This window comes from Carcharhinus amblyrhynchos, chromosome 7 (genome assembly GCF_965287045.1).
Source record: "Carcharhinus amblyrhynchos chromosome 7, sCarAmb.v2.hapA, whole genome shotgun sequence".
NCBI lineage: Eukaryota > Metazoa > Chordata > Chondrichthyes > Carcharhiniformes > Carcharhinidae > Carcharhinus > Carcharhinus amblyrhynchos.
This window is the reverse complement of record NC_137330.1, coordinates 60,405,103-60,424,448: the sequence shown is the minus strand read 5'-3', so window position 1 is coordinate 60,424,448 and position 19,346 is coordinate 60,405,103. Positions and strand designations below refer to the sequence as shown.

The 19,346-nt window shown below is 43.1% G+C and overlaps 1 protein-coding gene across 1 annotated transcript in view; it reads right to left on the bottom strand.

Annotated features, from left to right (window-relative positions):
• The window catches only part of LOC145345591 (uncharacterized), a 120,386-nt gene that overhangs the window by 32,317 nt on the left and 68,723 nt on the right, over nt 1–19,346 (bottom strand). Inside the window, exons 11-13 of the mRNA XM_080193426.1 lie at nt 13,785–14,501; nt 8,390–8,496; nt 4,160–4,218 (exon numbers count right to left, since the gene is read on the bottom strand). Coding sequence (XP_080049552.1) covers nt 4,160–4,218; nt 8,390–8,496; nt 13,785–14,501 — 883 coding nt within the window. The remainder of the gene's footprint in view (nt 1–4,159; nt 4,219–8,389; nt 8,497–13,784; nt 14,502–19,346) is intronic.

The window sequence follows — 19,346 nt, the reverse complement described above, 5'->3', positions numbered from 1 at the left end:
AGAAAATCTGGCATCTCCATTTCAGATATGCAATCCTCATAGGATATGGGAATTGCAGGCAAAGAAATCTCACAACACCAGGTTAAAGTCCAACAGGTTTACTTGGTAGCAAAAGCCACTACCTTTTATTGGCCACCCTTAATTCTCCTTGAGAAGTTAGTGGTGAGCTGCCTTCTTGAACCACTGTAGTCCGTGTGTTGTAAGTGGCCCACAGATCTGTTAGACAGGGAGTCCCAATGACAGTGAAGGAAAGGCAATATAGTTTCAAGAGGATTGTGTCTGACCCAGAGAGGGACTTGCATGCTCCCATAAAGATTCCCTGGAGGGTTGTTGCAACTGCATTTATCCAACCAAGTGGAGAATATTCCATCACACTCCTGACTTGTAGATGGTGGACAGGGTGTGGAGAGTCAGGGGTGATGTATTCAGCTCGGAATTGCCAGCCTTGGACCTGTTTTTGTAATCACTGTATTTATATGGCCGGCACAGTAAGAAAACTGACAACACCAGGTTTAAGTCCAACCGATTTATTTGATAGTAAGCTCACAAGCTTTCGGGGTTTTCCCCTTCGTCTGGCTTCATCTGAGGCCAGAACTCTCCATTCACCTGACGAAGGGGCAAGCCCCGAAAGCTTGTGAGTTTACTATCAAATAAATCAGTTGGACTTAAACCTGGTGTTGTCAGACTTTTTACTGTGTTTACCCCAATCCAACGCCGGCATCTCCACATCATGATTTATATGGCTGATCCAATTTAGTTTCGGGTCAATGATAACCCCCAGTCTATTGTAGCAGGTTTCCCTTGACAGTAAGGCCATTGAATGCCATGGGGAGATGGTTAGATTCTTTTGTGTTGAAGATGGTCATTGCCTGCAATTGTTTCTGATTATCAATCCAAGACTGAATATTGTTCAACTCTTGCTACATATGAACATGGACTGCTTCAGTATTTGATGAGTTGTGAATGGGGCTGATCATGGTGCAATCATCAGCAAACATCCCCAATTTGACCTTATGATAGAGGGAAGGTGATTCCACCCGCAAGGATCCAGTCACATGGCTGCCATCAATGGCCCCTGGAAAATTCAATACTGCAGTCAAGTTGGGGAGTCTTGAGTTAATTCTAAATGACCCTCAGGGTGGAAGGTCAAGGTGCAAATGTTGAAGGTGCTGGACACTGACTGCAATCGGCAATGGTGCAGGATGGTCTCTTCTAACCATGTAGAAGCTGGAACATTTTAGTAACTGTCTCATTGCTGACTGAATTGTGTGGAGACCTTGACCTCAGTTAATGTAAGCCTACTTGTGATATGAATGAAATAATAAACTTTAATTGGGAGGGATGGTAATTGGGAGTAAAGAATGGAGTCTGCTCCTTCGAGCTCTATATTCGGGGAAAATATTTAACATTTTTGTTACAGGCAATCCCTGGAGCAAATGCGGCCTGTAATCATGCTGATTAGTTCAGAGTAAGTGATGTTGGAGATTTAAAGTCTCACAGGCTTAAACCCCTATTTATATAGGCCTGCTCCTGACCTTGTTAAAAGATACCGCTTGTTTGATCTTATTGCAACATGGCAATGGGCACACTTCAAATCAAAGTGTTCACGTACATCCAATCTGCCATTTTAGGGTTTTAGTACACTCAGCAAGGAACAGCTTCGAGGTCTGGGTCTTTTGATTGTTTAAACCTGAATTCAAATTTTCAAACCATCATATTATGACATGAATATTGATTATTTCCAAAATGAAGCTAACCTTCTGCATTATTGATCTGTTAACACAACCATTAAATTATATTCCAGAGTTGTTGCAGATCATAAATAGGCCTGAAACTGTAGCATCATATTAAAATAAGGCTCTCACATGTTATACAAGAGCAATCTAGACCAGTTTGACAGGCTGCCTGAAGCATTATACGTAACTCTAATTGAAGAGGAATCCTGTGAAAAGGATTCCTTGCCAAGTTTCTCAGCTCTCAACAGTACTTTACATACCAATGGGGCAAGTCCTGGCTAATTGAAAATACAATCATCATAAGGATATGCAGTGTATTCTACATGGTTTACAAAAATGGCTTGCCATATGGGATTTGGAGGCATAAGAAAGACAAGTCAGAGCAGTTTGAGTGATCAGTATGAAGAATGAAGGTTGTTGCCAGGAATGGAGAAAGGTAGCTATAAGTAAACAGTTGACTGGCTGGGATTTGTTTTCTTTTTAACAAGGAAGCTAAAGGGAGATTGAATTGAGTTGTCTAAAATTACGAGGGTCCTAAATAGACTGAATGATAAGTCATTCTTGACTGTTTATCAAGAATTGAAAAACAGAGGGCATGGATTTAAGATAATTTAGAACAATTAGAGGAAAATTGAATTTTTTTTCACTCAAAGAGTGATAGAATCTGGAACTCACTGCTGAATAGCTCTCATTGTATTTTAAAAAAGAATTTGAGGTGTGGTAATCTGCATGACTGCAGAAGAGCTGAAAGGCTAGCACAGATACATGAGCCTAATTAGCCTATTTCTTTGATGTACATCTTTCTATGTTTCTATCAGCAACAATAGCACATGAAGAAGCAAAGAGTATCGGTTGTTTGTTGGCTTGACAACTAATGTGCAAATGTTATAAGGAAAACTGTTAAATAAGCTTAATCTATGTCCAGCTGAGTAGCACTGGGGACATGAAAGGTTCTTTAAAAATGCAATTTCTTTCTTTTCTTTCCAGGACAATTAAGGTGACATTTTTAAACGGTTATTCCCTATTCAAATAAGTTAATGTACCATCCAATTGACATGTGCAAATTTGGTGGCTGTCCATTACCCTTCACATAGCCATCTGTATCCAAATGCAGCAAGACCGAGATAACATTCAGGTTTGCGCTGATAAGGGGAAAGTGACATTTACATTACACAAGTGCCTGGCAATATCCACTTCCAACAAGAAAGAAACTAACTATCATCCTTTGACAATGGCATTACCACTGATAAATTCCCCTAACATTAATATCCTGAATATATCCCTGACTAGAAACTTAACTGGAGTGACAAAAAATAATAATGTGGCTGCAAGAGCAGGTGAGGAACTGATAATTTTGCAGTGAGTAATTCACTTCCTGATACTCCAAAGCCTGTCCATCATCAGTCAGGAGTGTGATGGAATAACTCTCCACTTGCTTGGATGAGTGCAACTCCAACAACACTCTAAAAGCTGGATACCATTCAGGACAAAGCAGCCAGCTTGACCAGCACCAATCACCTCCTTAAACATTTGCTGTCTTCATCACTTGAGATACAGTGGCAGCACTGTGTACCACATACAAGGTGCATGGCTACAACTTGCCAAGCAGTCTTTGGCAGTATCTTTCAAAGCCAAGCCCTCAGCCAGCTCAAAGGATAAGGGTAGTAAATGGAACACTATCAACTGCACGCTCCCATCTAACTTACGCACCATAATCGCTGATTCTTTACCATAACAGAGTCAAAATCCTGTAACTCCCTTTTTAACAGCATGGTAGGTGTACCTACACCAGATGGCTACAGCAGTTTAAGGTGGCTCACCACCACGTTCTCAAGACAATTTAGGGATGGAAGGATGGGCAATAAATATTGGCCTTGCCAGTGACACTCACATCCAATGAATGAATTTTTAAAAATCCTCCATTCAAAACTGCTAACTCATAACTTAATACAGAATGTGGACATGTTAATCTGCAAGGAAGCACATTTCACCATAAGTGACAAGCTGCACTCATCTTGGACCTGAGTCATTGCTCCTCCTTCCTTACTCTCAAAATTTGCGTGTGTGTAAGGGCTTTTATGATTTGCATCTCATGGAGTGAGGAATCCAAAAACGCTGCCAAAAGTGCCCAGGTTATGGGTGGGTGGGTATGTGTCCGCATCGTCTAGAATTAGCTCAAAGTGCCCGTGTTGATTTTTACCAAGTGAACCGTCTTAAAATTGTTTTTTAAATTGCAGAGCAGATATCTGGCAATGGCAATAATAAAGAAAAGTTACCACCTTGTAACCAAAATAAAAGGCATAAATGTTTCCATTCCTTCATGTGTTCACTTTCCAGCTTCACTTATATATCAAATTCCCTGTTTTCAACGTTAGACCTTAAGAATAAAATGCAACTGTCGCTCCTCAAAATGTTTAACTTACGTGAATCCTAGAATATTTACTTCAGCTTCAGGTTGCACCCTTCTGTAGGCACTTTCCAACTAAAGAAATAGAAGATTAGAAAGATTATATTCCATAAATAATTGGCAAACAATTTTAATTTTACAGGAATTTACAAATGTGAAATGTTTTCATTACTCTACAATATGCCACAAAGTTTATTATGACAGGGTAGTTTTTTATTTATTAGTGTCGCAAGTAGACTTACATTAACACTACAATGAAGTTACAGTGAAAATCCCCTAGTCACCACACTCTGGCGTACACTGAGGGAGAATTTAGCATGTTGTTCGGACTGTGGGAGGAAACCGGAGCACCCGGAGAAAACCCATGCAGACTCCTTACAGACAGTGACACAAGGCAAGAATTGAGCCCAGGTCCCTGGCGCTGTGAGGCAGCAGTGCTGCGCAACCGAGCTGCCCTAATCTAATGATGGTTACAGTTGGTTAGATTTGCCTTTGCATATTTGGATTAAGTTTTCTGCATAACAAATTGCTTATAGTGTGGTTTGCTAACAGTTCAATGAGGGAAACGTGGCATTGGCTACATGAATGAACATGAAATTTCACATTTGTAAAAACTCACCAACAATCAAAACCTGAAGCAATTGTAATAGTTCGCTTTTAGTGCCAGAGAGGTTGCTTGACAGTAATTAATATTATCACATTATTGGAAGGCTTGTTTGACTGCAATGGATAGTACTTAGATTGCGTCTCAATTTACACTTCAATTCAAAGTGCGTCAATGATGAGGCAGACAGTGAGATATTAGTCAGAAATCTCTGCTGCTGCCACTGAGAACTGAGAATTTGGTGAACAACAAAGAACAAAGAACAACCCAGCACGGGAAACAGGCCCTTCGGCCCAACGAGCCCATGCCGCCCCTTCAACAAAGCATTTTCCTACACCTACCCTGCCCTGTGTGTATGCGAGTGGAACCCCTAATGTAGCCAGATTCAGGGGAGAATAGTGTCAATTTGGTACACCAATCAGCCTAAGAGCACATCTTTGGGGTGTGGGAGGAAACCGGAGCACCCGGAGGAAACCCACGCAACCACAGGGAGAATGTGCAAACTCCCACAGACACTGGCCAAAATCCATGTATCTGCACAGCTAGCAGTGCTAGTCACTGAGCTGTTGTGGTGCCCGTCTGCTGGTCCAGGATTAAGCATACACAACGACACGAAGTACTAGGCCACTCTCGGAACCTCCAAGAGCAGCCCACGCACGACCCACTGTGTGCATGCCCGTCCTTTGACAACAAGGTGAACCGACACCTGTGGATTAAAAAAGACAAAACATTAACATGTAATACTACATTTCCGGTCTCGTCCCGAGTCTCTGACCCTATTTAATACCATCTACTATAACCCTCCATCCCTGTTTCACTCATGTGTCTATCTAAGTAAACCTTAAACAAGTCCAATGTGCCTGCCTCCACCACCTTACTTGGTAGAGCGTTCCATACCCCTACGACCCTCTGCGTGAAAAACCTTCCTCTCGTATCCAAATTATACTTCTCCCCCCTCACCCTTAGATCGTGACCTCTCGTAATTGTCCTCAATCTAGGGAAAAGCCTGCCACTGTTGACTCTATCTATTCCCTTCATTATTTTATACACCTCTATCAGATCCCCCCTTAATCTCTGTCTTTCTAAGGAGAAGGGCCCCAGTTTCTCCAACCTTTCCTCATAACTCAGTTCTTCCATGCCAGGCAACATCCTGGTAAACCTCCTCTGCACCCTCTCCAGGGTCTCCACGTCCTTCCAGTAGTAAGGTGACCAGAACTGGATGCAGCACTCCAAATGCGGCCTAACCAATGTTCTGTACAACTGAAGCATTAGACGGCAGCTCTTATACTCTATACCCCATTGGGGTTGGTGCTTATCCAAATCTCTGTTCACTGCAGCAGGTCTGGAGAATCCCAGCTGTGAGCGAGATTGGAGAACCTGTCCCATTATTTTTCTAGTTAATGGTGCAGCAACAGATCTTGGACAACAAAATTTGGATATTTGAGTTTAATCTGTCACTGTGCGAAGCTGCTGTATCATTTAAGCATAAATAAAAGAGTGTCACTAGCCTCATTACTCTTTTGACGGAAAATTATCGTCCATGAAATTCATTGTTTATGGCATACATCCCTTATCACCACACACCATTCAGTGATATCACCATTCTAAGAAGCCTTGAGGTAGCATCTCAATAGGATTTAACATTTCAAACCTGCCTGTTACGGAGTCACAACCTACAACAGTTCATTTCTACCATTAGATGGAACATCATAAACTTTACAAGTTCCCCTGACCTATAACTACAGCATCATTAATGGACTCTTGAGAATCCACCAATTTATATTTTTGAGTTTGTAAGTATTTGGCTGATCAGCAGCACAGTAAGGTAATGGCCAAAAAGTTTAATTTTCTTTTAGAAACACACGAGTTCCTGAATTATTACCCACAGCCAAAAAATAGTTGAATATAACATTGTAATGAGTTGCAGTCAATTAGTATTTATTCATTCACAGAATGTGTGCATCATTGGCAAGGCCAGCACTGATTACTTGTCCTTAATTGTCTCCAAGAAGGGCTTCTTGAAAATGACCGACTGGTTTGCTAAGTCACTCAATGGGCAGTTAAGAGTCAATTACATTGCTGTGGATCTGGATGAAGATGTCAGCCAGATGACACAAGGACAGTAATTTCCTTCACTGAAGGACATCAGTGAAACAGATGGGTTTTTGTAATAATCAAGTAGTTTCACAGTCACCGTTACTGACACCAGCTTTTTATTTCCAGATTTTTATTGAATTAACTGAATTTAAATCCTCCCAGCTTCCACAGTACAATTTGAATTTGGTATTGCCTGATCACTGGCCCAGCCTTTCATTTCTTACCCAGTAACACAATGACTTTGCTACTGTGCTCCCTTATAATTACAACAAAGATATGTGTTGAAAAAAATCAGGAATACAACCACAGCAAGAATTCATAAAGGAAAGATTTATTACCAGTCATAAAAAAAAAATTCTGGATGCAGCAGGTTCTTTGCAATTATCTATCAAATTGATGACAGATCCAATTCTACAAGATCCAGGAAGTATCTATGCTTAAAGCTAAAGTTGCAAAACATTTAATACAAACATCCCATAGTAGGGAGATCTTGTGGCGCAACAGTGGTGTCTCCCCTTTGGCCTAAAAAGCTCCAGGTTTAGGACCAACTTAATGGTCATATATTTACAATGTGACAAAACAAGTTGACTATCAGCCAGTAAACATTTCCATTACACCAGGTGGCAGCCGGAACAGTGGATCAGCTATCCTGAAGAAAGCAACAAAAAAACCCCACTGTAATACTTTGCCAAGTATAATCATGGACCAATTCAGTGGAAGCCCCTAGTTGCCTGTATCTTCATAGGGCATGGTACCTGAGGAAGGAGGTGACTCCATAGTAAAAAGTAAAGTTTATTTATTAGCCACAAGTAAGGCTTACTTTAACACTGCAATGAAGTTACTGTGAAATTTCCCTAGTTTGTCACACTCCAGCGCCTGTTTAGTTGAATGCACCTAACCAGCACATCTTTGGTCTGTGGGAGAAAACCAGAGCACCCAGAGGAAACCCATGCAGACATGGGGAAAACATGCAAACTCCACACAGTGACCCAAACTGAGAATCAAACCTGGGTCCTTGGCATTGAGAGACAGCAGTGCTAACTACTGTGCCATCGTGCTGCTCTATCAAGTCAGCTTTACTTCAATGTCCAAAAATGTTAATATAGTGACAAAAAAACTCTGTAAATCTGTATTTTGCACGCTGTGTGCCACAAACATATCTGGTTTCACTTGTTTCATGGTCACATTTAAAATAGGAAGCCATAAGGAAACTTTTACAATGTGAAAGGAGTTAGTGGCATGGTAAGGTAATGATCCGTACAATTCACTCAAGACACTTCCAAAAGTACTTTCATCCAGTACTGAAACTTGTGTCCACAGCGAGATACTAACCTAACTTTAATTAAATCAAAATGATTACATGTTGCAGGATTGTATTTTCCCATTTAATTGCTTTTGAAATTTTTTAGGTTTCTATTCATGTTTTACTTTAATGCTTCAGCAGGGCCTTAAATTTCTGCTGAAAAGCAAGATTCACCAACAGTAGCAGACAGTTAGATAAAAAACACTTTTTGATTTAATAACCTTGGTCATTCAGTTACATACCAGCGTCTTAAATTCTTCGGAGAGACTTTTATACAAGCTTGACAAAGGATTCTTTAGTTCATCTGTAAAAGTCAGTTCTGAAATTCTGACTGCATAGTTCTGTCTTGCTACAACAAAATAAAAATATAATGTGTAATTGTTTGCTTTAAGATACCAGGGCCAAACTTCCCGAAATGTTTCGAACTGTCAGAACAGCATTAAAATGGGAATCCACCACGCTGGTCTCTTGGGCAAGTTTGTCACTACAATTTCCCAGCAGTGAAGGCAGCTTCAGAGCACACGGGCGCCATCGCACAGGGTGCCCTGATCTGACCAGGAGACCTCCTACCAACTCCCATCTCCCCATCATCGGCAGCATTACTACCTCCCACACCAACACAAGCTGCCAGTATCGGGGCATCAGGACACTCCTGATAAGTATCCTGGTGGACACCTGACATATCTCGCCACCCCGCAGGGCCCCACCACTTGCACAGCTTCCACCCCTGACATGAGCCCCCCCCCCTTACAGAGCACCCCCTTGCACAACTACCTAGTTGTTTGACCACCCCCCCCCCAAACCTTGCATAGCCCCCTATTATTGTGCATGCCCTCCCCCAACATAGCCCCACTCAGGCCCCACCCTCTTGGCACTGCTCCGACACACTTAGGATTGCCTACATTAATTCCAATCCTATGTTAAGAGGCTTTGCATTGTTTCTAGGTGTGAAGCTGTTCTCGCCGGTAAAGGGGCTAGGAGGATAGTGGTCTGATTTCACAAATGCATTCAATAAGATGCCAGCAAAATGTTCAGATAACATAAGGAGTTATGGAGTTGGGTGTAAAATATTAGCATAGAGAATTGGTTAACATAAAGGAAGTCAGAAAAAGGCATAAATGCAACATTCTCAAGTTTGGCAGGCTGTGACGAATGCTAGACTGCAAGGATCAGAAATAGAGCCTTTGGTATTTCCAATCTATATAAATGATTTAAATAGAGAGATAGAGAGTAATGTATCTAATTATACTGACAGTATCAATATAAGTGGAAAGATGCAGCCTCAGACTAGAAGTAGAATCAGAATCATAGTGCAAAAAGAGGCCATTCGGCCCATTGAGTCTGCACCGACCACAATCCCACCCAGGTCCTTTCCCCATAACCCCATGCATTCACTTTAGCTAGTCCCCCCTAACAGTAAGGGGCAACTTAAAATGGTCAATCTACCTAACAAGCATATCTTTGGACTGTGGGAGAAAATCAGAGCATCCAGAGGAAATCCACGCAAACATGAGGAGAACATGCAAACTCCACACAGACAGTGACAGAAGCCAGGAATCGATCCCAGGTCTTTAGCACTGTGAGGCCAGAGCCTTGGGCCATTGAGTTACTGCTCTGGGCTGGTTTGGAGGTGAGGCACATTGGGAAAGGAGAAGAAGAGAGAGAAAGTGGAGAAGGAGAGGGATGGACCGAGTTGAAAGGAGAGAGAGAGTGGGAAAGAGGAGATGGAGACAGAGAGAAACTGAGTGGGAAAAGGGAAAGTGAGTATCAGATAGAGAATTGGAAAGGAAAGCCTGCAAAATGTGGAGGTGAATTTCCTTAGTGCTGTGATTGAGGTACACGTCTGATACTCATCAAGGAAATCAAACTCCGCCATTACGTTAAAGCGTTCCTGGGTTGAACATTTCTGTATTTTCTCTATTAAAAAAATGAATTGAGTTAGTTTGTGTGTGTGGGAGACCCAGAGCTGAGTTTGTCTATGTGCAAGAGGACCTTGATATGGAAAAGGTTCCCCATCCCAGCCTTTGAAGGAGGTCATGTGCCCAATGGAATAGGTCAGGTTCCCTTTGGAATTCCAAAAAGTAGGCATGAATGTATGTAATTGGAACTGTGAAGCTCATTGTCAATTGTTAACAGCATCCAAATGAACTGTCAAGAGGAACTAGTAAAAACAATTCAAAAGTGATAAGTTGAATAATCTAAAGGAGCTGTTGAGACATTTAAAACTCCTGCCCTTTAATTATTTGAAAAAAACTGTCTTAAGTGTTCAAAAAATTGTTAGTAGTTATGTCACTCTGACACCTGACATAAGTCTTAAGGTTAGCTTTATGGGATCAGTATCATATGACTGATTTCATAACCGTTCATTAGCACAGTTGGGTGTCTGCCATTTCAGAGTTTGATTGACAGTTCCAAGTGGTTTTGGAATCTATATTTCCAACGCATTTTTTATAAATGTTGTGAAAATGAATGAAAAGTTTGCTGATGTAAAGGAATGTATTTATGATTGAAAGTAAAAATGACATCGGAATAGGCCATGGTGTTTTATTTAATCTCAACATGTATCTTCAGATCTGTTTATTGTGCAAACTGAGATGGAATAGTAGATATAAGGACAATGGGAGTTGGGTTGGGGCATGGGTTGGCATGAATTGCACTAAGTTGCCATAGTGGCTATGAAGGGCCATGGGGTGTGATGGGACCATATGTTGAAATGGAGCATGTAAGGGGTCATGGTTGTGGGTAGATGTGGGTTAGCATCCAGAATATGAAAGCTCCTTTGGTGGGCAGAGGGGCATAGATTGACAATGTAGCATATGTAGGATAAGAAGTGGATGGCAGGCATGAAGTGCCATTAGTTGGCATGAATGGGGCATCGGGAGTTGTGTGAGGGGGTGTGAAGGGTGAGGGCTGGGGTTCTATTTTCTGTCATTTTTTAAAAACTTTGATACAGTGCCAGTGCATCAAAGCTGGACTTCCACCTATCCCATCACTGTAGTTGGCATCTACTGCACTCATTTGAGGATCACCAGCCCAGCTCCAAGGGAGCCCCGGCACTTCCGGATCAAGTTCTCCTGGGTCAGGTTTGCAGAACTAGGGAATGTCGAATAATGGTAGGAAGGACTATTACTTACGTGGTGAAAAATTGCAGCAGGCGACGGTGCAGAGGGACCTTGGGGTCCTTGTGCATGAGTCGCAAAAACCCAGCTTGCAGGTGCAGCAGGTGGTCAGGAAGGCAAATGGGATGCTGGCCTTCATAGCGAGGGGGATTGAATATAAAAGTAGGGAGGTCTTGCTGCAGCTGTATAGGGCATTGGTGAGGCCGCAGCTGGAGTACTATGTCCAGTTTTGGGCGCCGTACTTACGCAAGGATATTTTGGCCTTGGAGGGAGTGCAGAGGAGGTTTACTAGGCTGATGCCGGAGTTGAGGGGGTTGAGCTATGAGGAGAGGCTGAATAAATTAGGCTTGTACTCGTTAGAGTTTAGAAGAATGAGGGGAGATCTCATTGAGACGTATAAGATGATGAATGGGATGGATAGGATAGAGGTGGAGAGACTCTTCCCGCTCAGAAAGGATAGTAGGACTAGGGGGCACAGCCTCAAGATAAAGGGGGGGTGGTTTAGAACGGAGTTGAGGAGGAACTTCTTCACTCAAAGGGTGGTGAATCTCTGGAATTCTCTGCCCGTTGAAGTGGTGGAGGCTACCTCACTCAATATTTTTAAGACGCGGGTTGATGGGTTTTTGATAAGAGAGGGGATTAAGGGTTATGAGGAGAGGGCGGGAATGTGGAACTGAGCCACAACAGATCAGCCATGATCTTATTGAATGGCGGGGCAGGCTCGAAGGGCTAGTTGGCCTACTCCTGCTCCTATTTCTTATGTTCTTATGTTCTTATGACTCTGCACTGCTGATTCAGGAGGAAAAATCCAAACTTTTGGTCTCTCAGGGAATCAAAGGATATGGAGTACAGGCAGGATAGTGTGGTGGAAGTCCAACATCAGTTATGTTTGTATTGAATGGCAGAGTAAGTTTAATGGGCCATATGGTCTACTCCTGCTCCTGTCTCACAAAATCAGAAAACACTAGGTAAACTCAGTAGGTCTGGCAGCATCTATGGAGAGAAATAGTATTTATGCCACTGGGGATAAATGGGGGAGGATCTATAATGCAAATAAGCAGGCACTGTCAGGGTGGCAGGTTGTCAGTACCAAGAGGGGGGTTTACAGAGAGTTCTTTAAGCACTCCCAGAGCCTAATAGCCTGGTTTGTGGGTGGGGAGAAGAGGATGATATAATGCCAGAGAGAATTGGAGGTGTACAGGTCACCTTCATGCAAGAGTAGAATGGAGGGATGCGGGTGGTGAGCTGTACATTTTGTGATGGAAGAGAGTGGGAGGTTGCTCCTCCAGGGTCAAAGGTTGAGCGTCTTTCTCTTGTCTGCTGAGGAAGGGGGCGTGGCTAGGCAGCACTGTGTCTAGGTGGGGCGGGCATTCAAGATTGGGGCTCCCTTTAACAAGAATGCTCTGGTCTCTAAGCAGTGTCCTTGCCTGTGACTTTAGGTCCTCACTCGAAAGTCCAGGAGAATTCAGTGGGAATCTCCCCAGGCGGCAAAAAATTTCTAAGTGAGCTTGAGTTGCAAACTGATTTGCAATGACTCTCCCAACAGAATTCGCACCAGATTTCCTGCTGGGGGCAACACATGATGCAAGATTTTCTGGTCCCACCAATTAAGGGAATCATAACAGGCGGGACAGGAAACAGGCAGATCATTTAAAGGTTCATTGACCTCAGGCAGGAATTTCTGGTCTTAGGGAGTGCGTGGCCAGAAAATTTCACGCTTAGAATTTTCTTTGGGAGAATTGTATCCTCCGTTTTTGTTTCTGTTTTTTGTTTCAGATTTCCAGCATCCGCAGTAGTTAGTTTTTATCCTCTTTCTTATGTTTTTGTCCAGTTTTAAAAATGATAACCTACTGGTCTGAACCTCACACTATTACAAAGCATTAATTATTGAAGGCACCTTTGGCCAATACCCCATTTTTAACTTCAGTCATGCACATTAACCTTTGATATTCTCTTCCAGAAATTCCCATCATCTTTTAGCAAAATACATAATCAAAATTAAGCATCTATTGTAACTGCAAGCACAGACATTGGCAGGCTGATTATTTTCATATTTTAAAGGGCAGTTACTTAAATAACTTGACAATTTGACTGTTCTCCAGACATTATTCATCCTTTACAAAAGTTTATATTTACTCTAAATATTTGTCACTCTGGGTTAAGAACTTGCTATAACAGTTTGAACTCAGTAATGTGTTAAATCAATCTGAAAGTACATATTTCCTAATTTTCAGTCATGTTCTGCCTTCATTGACCCACAAGGGGAAATATGATCTGTAGATAATGTGAATAGGACTTCTGGATCCATGTACCCAGCATCATTTTGGATAAGTTGTTGAGTCTCTGTAACTCTGAAAATCTAGATGTAAATGTTAATTTTCAACAAATTTCTGCAAATAAACAACTTTACAATTTGTTACACTGTTCAATAATGTTAAAATATTCTCAGCTAGATAGCGGACAGTTCATATCTACAAATTTACTTGCGTGTAGAGAAAGAATAAATATTGCAATATACCTAAATTATCTGGCGTGGTTAATCTTGGTGTTGTTTTCACCGTGGAGGTGGATGCGGTGGTCACCGTGGAGGTGGGTGTTGTTTTCACCGTGGTGGTGGATGCGGTGGTCACTGTGGTGGTGGGCATGGTGGTCACCGTGGTGGTGGGTGTGGTGGTCACCGTGGTGATGGGTGTGGTGGTCACCGTGGTGATGGGTGTGGTGGTCACCGTGGTGGTGAGTGTGGTGGTCACCGTGGTGGTGGGTGTGGTGGTCACCGTGGTGGTGGGTGTGGTGGTCACCGTGGTGGTGGGTGTGGTGGTCACCGTGGTGGTGGGTGTGGTGGTCACCGTGGTGATGGGTGTGGTGGTCACCGTGGTGATGGGTGTGGTGGTCACCGTGGTGGTGGGTGTGGTGGTCACCGTGGTGGTGGTCACCGTGGTGGTGGGTGTTGTCACTGTGGTGAGTGGTGTTGTCGATATCATTGTGGATGCTGTGGACATAGTGGTGCGTGTTGTATGGCCTGGTGTAGATGTGAACTCAGTACTGTGTGTGGGGGTTGTTGTTACAGATGGAAGCTCGCAGTACATCCCTTCTGTTGGCTCACTCCTGATGCAGTCACAGCTTCCGGCTCCTGTATTATTCACACTGCAAGACTGGTATTTACTACAAAATGTTGAGTTCCAAGTAAATCCACTGTCACACTTGCACTGAGTTTCATTGTTCACATATTGACAAACTAGGAGAAACAATGAAAAAATAATTAAAACATTGCCAGCATTCTGTGGGAGAGAAATTAGTTAGTGTACAGTGAAACTTCAGGTGTGTTGCACATTGTAGATTAATTCCTCAGCAGCAGACAACAGCTCTCATGGGTTTCTCATGGATTTCAATAAGGAAATCTGTCTGGGCAAAGCTGGCCACATCATGTGGTGCCGTTTGCCTTCAGAGGAGCGTCCATATATAAACAAATTTCTCCCCCATGGTTTCCATGTACAGAATAAAGATTTATTCACCCTACCACGTCCAATGGATTCGATATATATTTAACAAAGCTAATAAATCAATGATCAATAATGTGAAGTAAGTAGGAGTTTGTAAATTCAATCTACCCATTCAGATACTGAAATAATGGAAAAATGTTGAAACTGTTTGTGTGATTTCCACTTAACCAAAGTGACAACTTAAGTGACAACAGCACTTAATCACAATTGTCTGATATATAATTTATCAAAGTTAAACCCATTTAAATTAATTTCACTTTTACCATAATTATCACGAAATGAGCTAGCAAAATGATGTTGGATAATTGTTAAGACTTCTATATTGTCCTGTTTTATATAATAGAAACTCATATAAGGTATTTGATATATAATTGTCCAGACTTCGTTATTGTAATGACAGTGATGTTGTTTAACTTGTTTTTATTGTCACAATAACATTTTAAAATTCATTTATGGGATATGGGAGTCAATGGCTAGGCCAACATTTATTGTCCATCTCGAGTTGCCCTTGAGTAGGTGGTGGTGATCTGCATTCTTGCACCGCTGCAATCCCTGCAGTGTAGGCACGCCCACAGTGCTGTCAGGGAGGGAGCTCTAGAATTTTGACCCAGTGACAGAGAAGGAACGGCAGTAAGTTTCCAAATCGGAAAGTATAGGACATGGAGGGGAACCGCCAGATGGTGGCGTTCCCAGATATCTGTTCCTCTTCTCCTTCTAGCGGGTATTCGGTTTGGTATGTGCTGCTCAAGGAACAGTGCATCTTGTAGATGATACACACGGCTCCACTGTTGATCAGTGGTGGAGAGGTTGAGGTGACACTGCCACCAAACAAATTCTAGTTGCTGAACGAGCATGAAAGCAGGAGAGATTCACACCCATTTTTTCACCAAGCTTTTAGGCATGATTTTATTGCACTTAGTGCAAAAAAAGAGGCAAAGTGTGATTCCCTCCAGTAGCGGGAATGGATGGAGTCTATACGTGCCAGAAAGCCAGCTGCTCATACGAGAGGGTGCTATCACTCATGCGCAGATCTGTGTATTCTGTGCAACAGAGCAGGGAGATCTGTCAGTCCCCCCGTCCTTGTCCGATTTCCACTGCACACCCCTTCAACACCCAGCCGATTGCTCCCCCGGCCAATCCCTGATTTCAGAGAGTGCAGCTACCCCTCCGTCTCCATTTAGATCCTGCGTACATTTTGGCCCCACCCCTGACTCCTCCACTTACAGCCTGACCCTATACTGGCCCTGCCCCTTAGCACTGCCCAGTGGGCCAAGCCAGGGTGCCTGGTGTGCAGTGCCAGCTTGGCACTGACAGGGTCCTGGTCTGGCATTGCCAGGATCTAGGCTGGCACTGCCCAAGTGAGACTGCCCATCCTGCCCCTGACCATCCAGGGAGCCTCAAAGGCCTCCAGTCCCATGAGTGAGGCCATCACGTCAGGTGCAAGCAACTCAAAGGACAAGTAAATTGCTATTTCAAATGAAAAGAGAGGGTTGCAAGGTAAGGATGGTTGCAAGGTAAGGAGGGAAACAATAAAAGGGTGGGTTTCACATTTCCTGCATTTGTATTTAGAAGGACCTTAAGAAAGGGTGAAACTGTTTGGGGTGACTGAGGGGCAGCCTGGATGCCATGGAAGGAATAGTCCCTCAGAAAGGGGAGGGGAAGCTGGATTTGGTGTTGGCAGCATCATGCGGGAAGTGACAAAAACGGCAGAGAATGATCCATTGAGCATGGTGTCTGATGAGGAGAAAGGTGAGAACCCTAAGGTGGTGCTGGCTGGGAGAGGAAGAGGTGAGAGCAGAAGTGTATGGAAATTGCACAGCCACGGTTGAGGTTCCAGTCTACTGCTGGAATCCTCAGCTGAGGAAAAAGATATATTGGAAATGTTACTATGGAAGGTTGCATCATTCAGACAGATGCAACAGAGAGAGGAATTTGGAGAACAGGCTATGAGCTCCTGGAAGTGATGTGTGAGGGAGTATAGTCAAGGAAGCTGTAGGTGTTAGTGAACATTGGCTAATAGCCTGAGAAGGGAAACAGAAAAGGCAAGGAAAGGGATGGGCTGAGGAAAACAAAGGGTCAAAACTGAAAGCAAAGTTTCCCAGTTCAGAGCAGGGGGGGAAGTGGCCTTACAGAGGGAAAGAAATTCTCCAAGATGGATTTATCTCAGGCCTATCTGCAGATGCAGATAGTGAAGGAGTCACAATCACTGTTAACGATAACCACAGGGGACTCTTCCACTATAAGCAGCTTCCCTTTGGCATCTCACCAGCTCCGGCTCGTTCCAGCGGGCCATGGACCAAATCTTGAGCAGATTGTTAGGCATCCAGCGTTACCTGGACAACACGTTAGTCATGGGTATGACAGAGGAAGAATATTTGAAGAATTTGGGGAATATCTAAAGAGATTGCAGGAGCACAGGCTGACGAGAGAGAAATTGACTTCTTTGCACTCAACTGAATACCTGGGTCATGTAATTGATGGCAAGGGATTAAACAAGGCATCCAAGAAGATGTATGCCATCATGAAGGCCCCAAGATCAGCCAGTGTGTCCTTACTGAGGTTATATTTGATGCAATTATAATGTAAAGTTCATTCCAGATCTGACGCTAGTGTTGAAACTGATGCACTTATTGTTGGTGAAAGGACAGCTATGGAAGTGAACAAAAGAATGTGCGGAGACCGACAGGGAGGTAAAGCAGGCTTTGAAGAAAGTGGGAGTGCTAGTTCACTTCAACCCAAAGTTACCACTATCGCTGGCATGTGATGCTTCATCCTATGGGATTGGGGTTGTCCTGTCTCACATTAGGCCAAATAGGGAGGCAAGACCCACAGCATTCACTTCCAGATCATTGACAAAAGCTGAGGAAAAGTATGCTCAGGTAGCATTTTTAATGTCAGAAAATGTTATTATTTCCTTTATGGTAGGCATTTCACGCTTTTAATAGACCATAGGCTATTGACACCCATCTTAGGACCGTACACTGGGATACTGTCTATGGCAGTGGCTCAATTTCAAAGGAAGGCATTGGTTCTGTCAGCCTACTCATATGAGATCTGGGATCTTCAGTAAGAGAAAGATTACAATATGGATACTCTGTCAAGGCTATGTTTGCCTGGAGGTAAAAATGTGCAGTCAGGCTGCATGGTCAGTGCAGGCTTGGAGGGACAAAGGGCTTGTTCCTGTTCTGTAATTTTCTTTGTTCTTCTTCGTCCTTTGTTCTCTTACTGTCTCAGTGGTAGTGGATGATCACTCCAAATGGCCGGATTTGAGGCTATGAAGTCCACGATGGTGAAGTCAACACCAGACAAACTCAATGAAATATTTGCCTGGTTTTGGAATCTGGAACAAGTGCTCAGTGACACTGGGATACAAGTTTGTGGCACAGGATTTCGCACAGAACATGAAGCAGCAGGGAATCAATCATGTGAGGTTGGCACCCCATTACCTGATGATGATTATTCTGGTGGAATGATTTGTTCAGACCATGAAACAGTCTCAGTTTTCTGGGACGAAGGGGATCAGGATACTGAATTTGATCATCAGCCATGATCAAGGTGAATGGCAGAACAGGATTGAAAAGCTTCTCCTGCTTCTGTTTTCTATGTCTCTGAAGTCATCGCAAGGGGAGAGGTTGCTAGTGTGCAGGTAATTAAATTTCTGAGTATGTACTGCAACGCACCACACACAAACATTCAGTGTTCACTCGCTTCATTGACATTCAACAGGAATTTAAGAGCCATGTTGAATCTGCTACAGCTGAAGGAGAATCAAGGAGAACCAAGAGGGACAGGTGGCCAGAAGAGTAGCAAGTGCAAAGTCCAGGACTTTTCAGACAGGGGAGTTTGTTCTGGCCAGGAGTTGTATCTCTGGAAAAAAGTGGGTACCGGCTACCATTGTTGCACAAACAGAACCTTTATCCTCCACGGTACAGACCAGGGCTGCTTTGGAGAAAGCATGCTGAGCAGTCGGTCTCAGCACCCCCACAGAGGTGGGAAGCCCCATAAAAATGATGGAACTGTTCACGTTGGCCTCAATGGGTTTGCCTGAACCTCATATTTCAGAGTCAGAGTTGATCATCCCAGTGAAGGATTCAACATCTGTGGCGCCAATCACCTGCGGTCAATCAGAAGGGGACCCTTGTGCTGAGCGACAGAATCTTCCAGAATCCCGGGAGACTACTCTGGAACAGCTTCCAGCAATAAGGAAATATACTTATGAAACTGCCATCCTTGATCATTATGTCCATGTGAACTGTCAGAAGGGACTTTACACTGGGGACTGTGGTAGTTTGCAATGCTCTGTAAAAATAGTAGTCATTATGTGTAAACATATTCTTTCTTGTTTGTATATCTCTATATGTAATATATATATATATATATATATGTGCCTGGGTTTTCAGTTGGCAAGTTTTGGATTGAAGGGGGCGGGATGTGATGGATGCTTATATGTATTGTCTGTTGGGGTTTATGTTTATGCCCTTTAGTCCACTGGGGTATACATAAGAAAAAGGAAATGGTTAGGACCTAGAAAATGGAACCTGTTAAAATGATGGAGACTTTGGAGAATCTTATGTACAGAT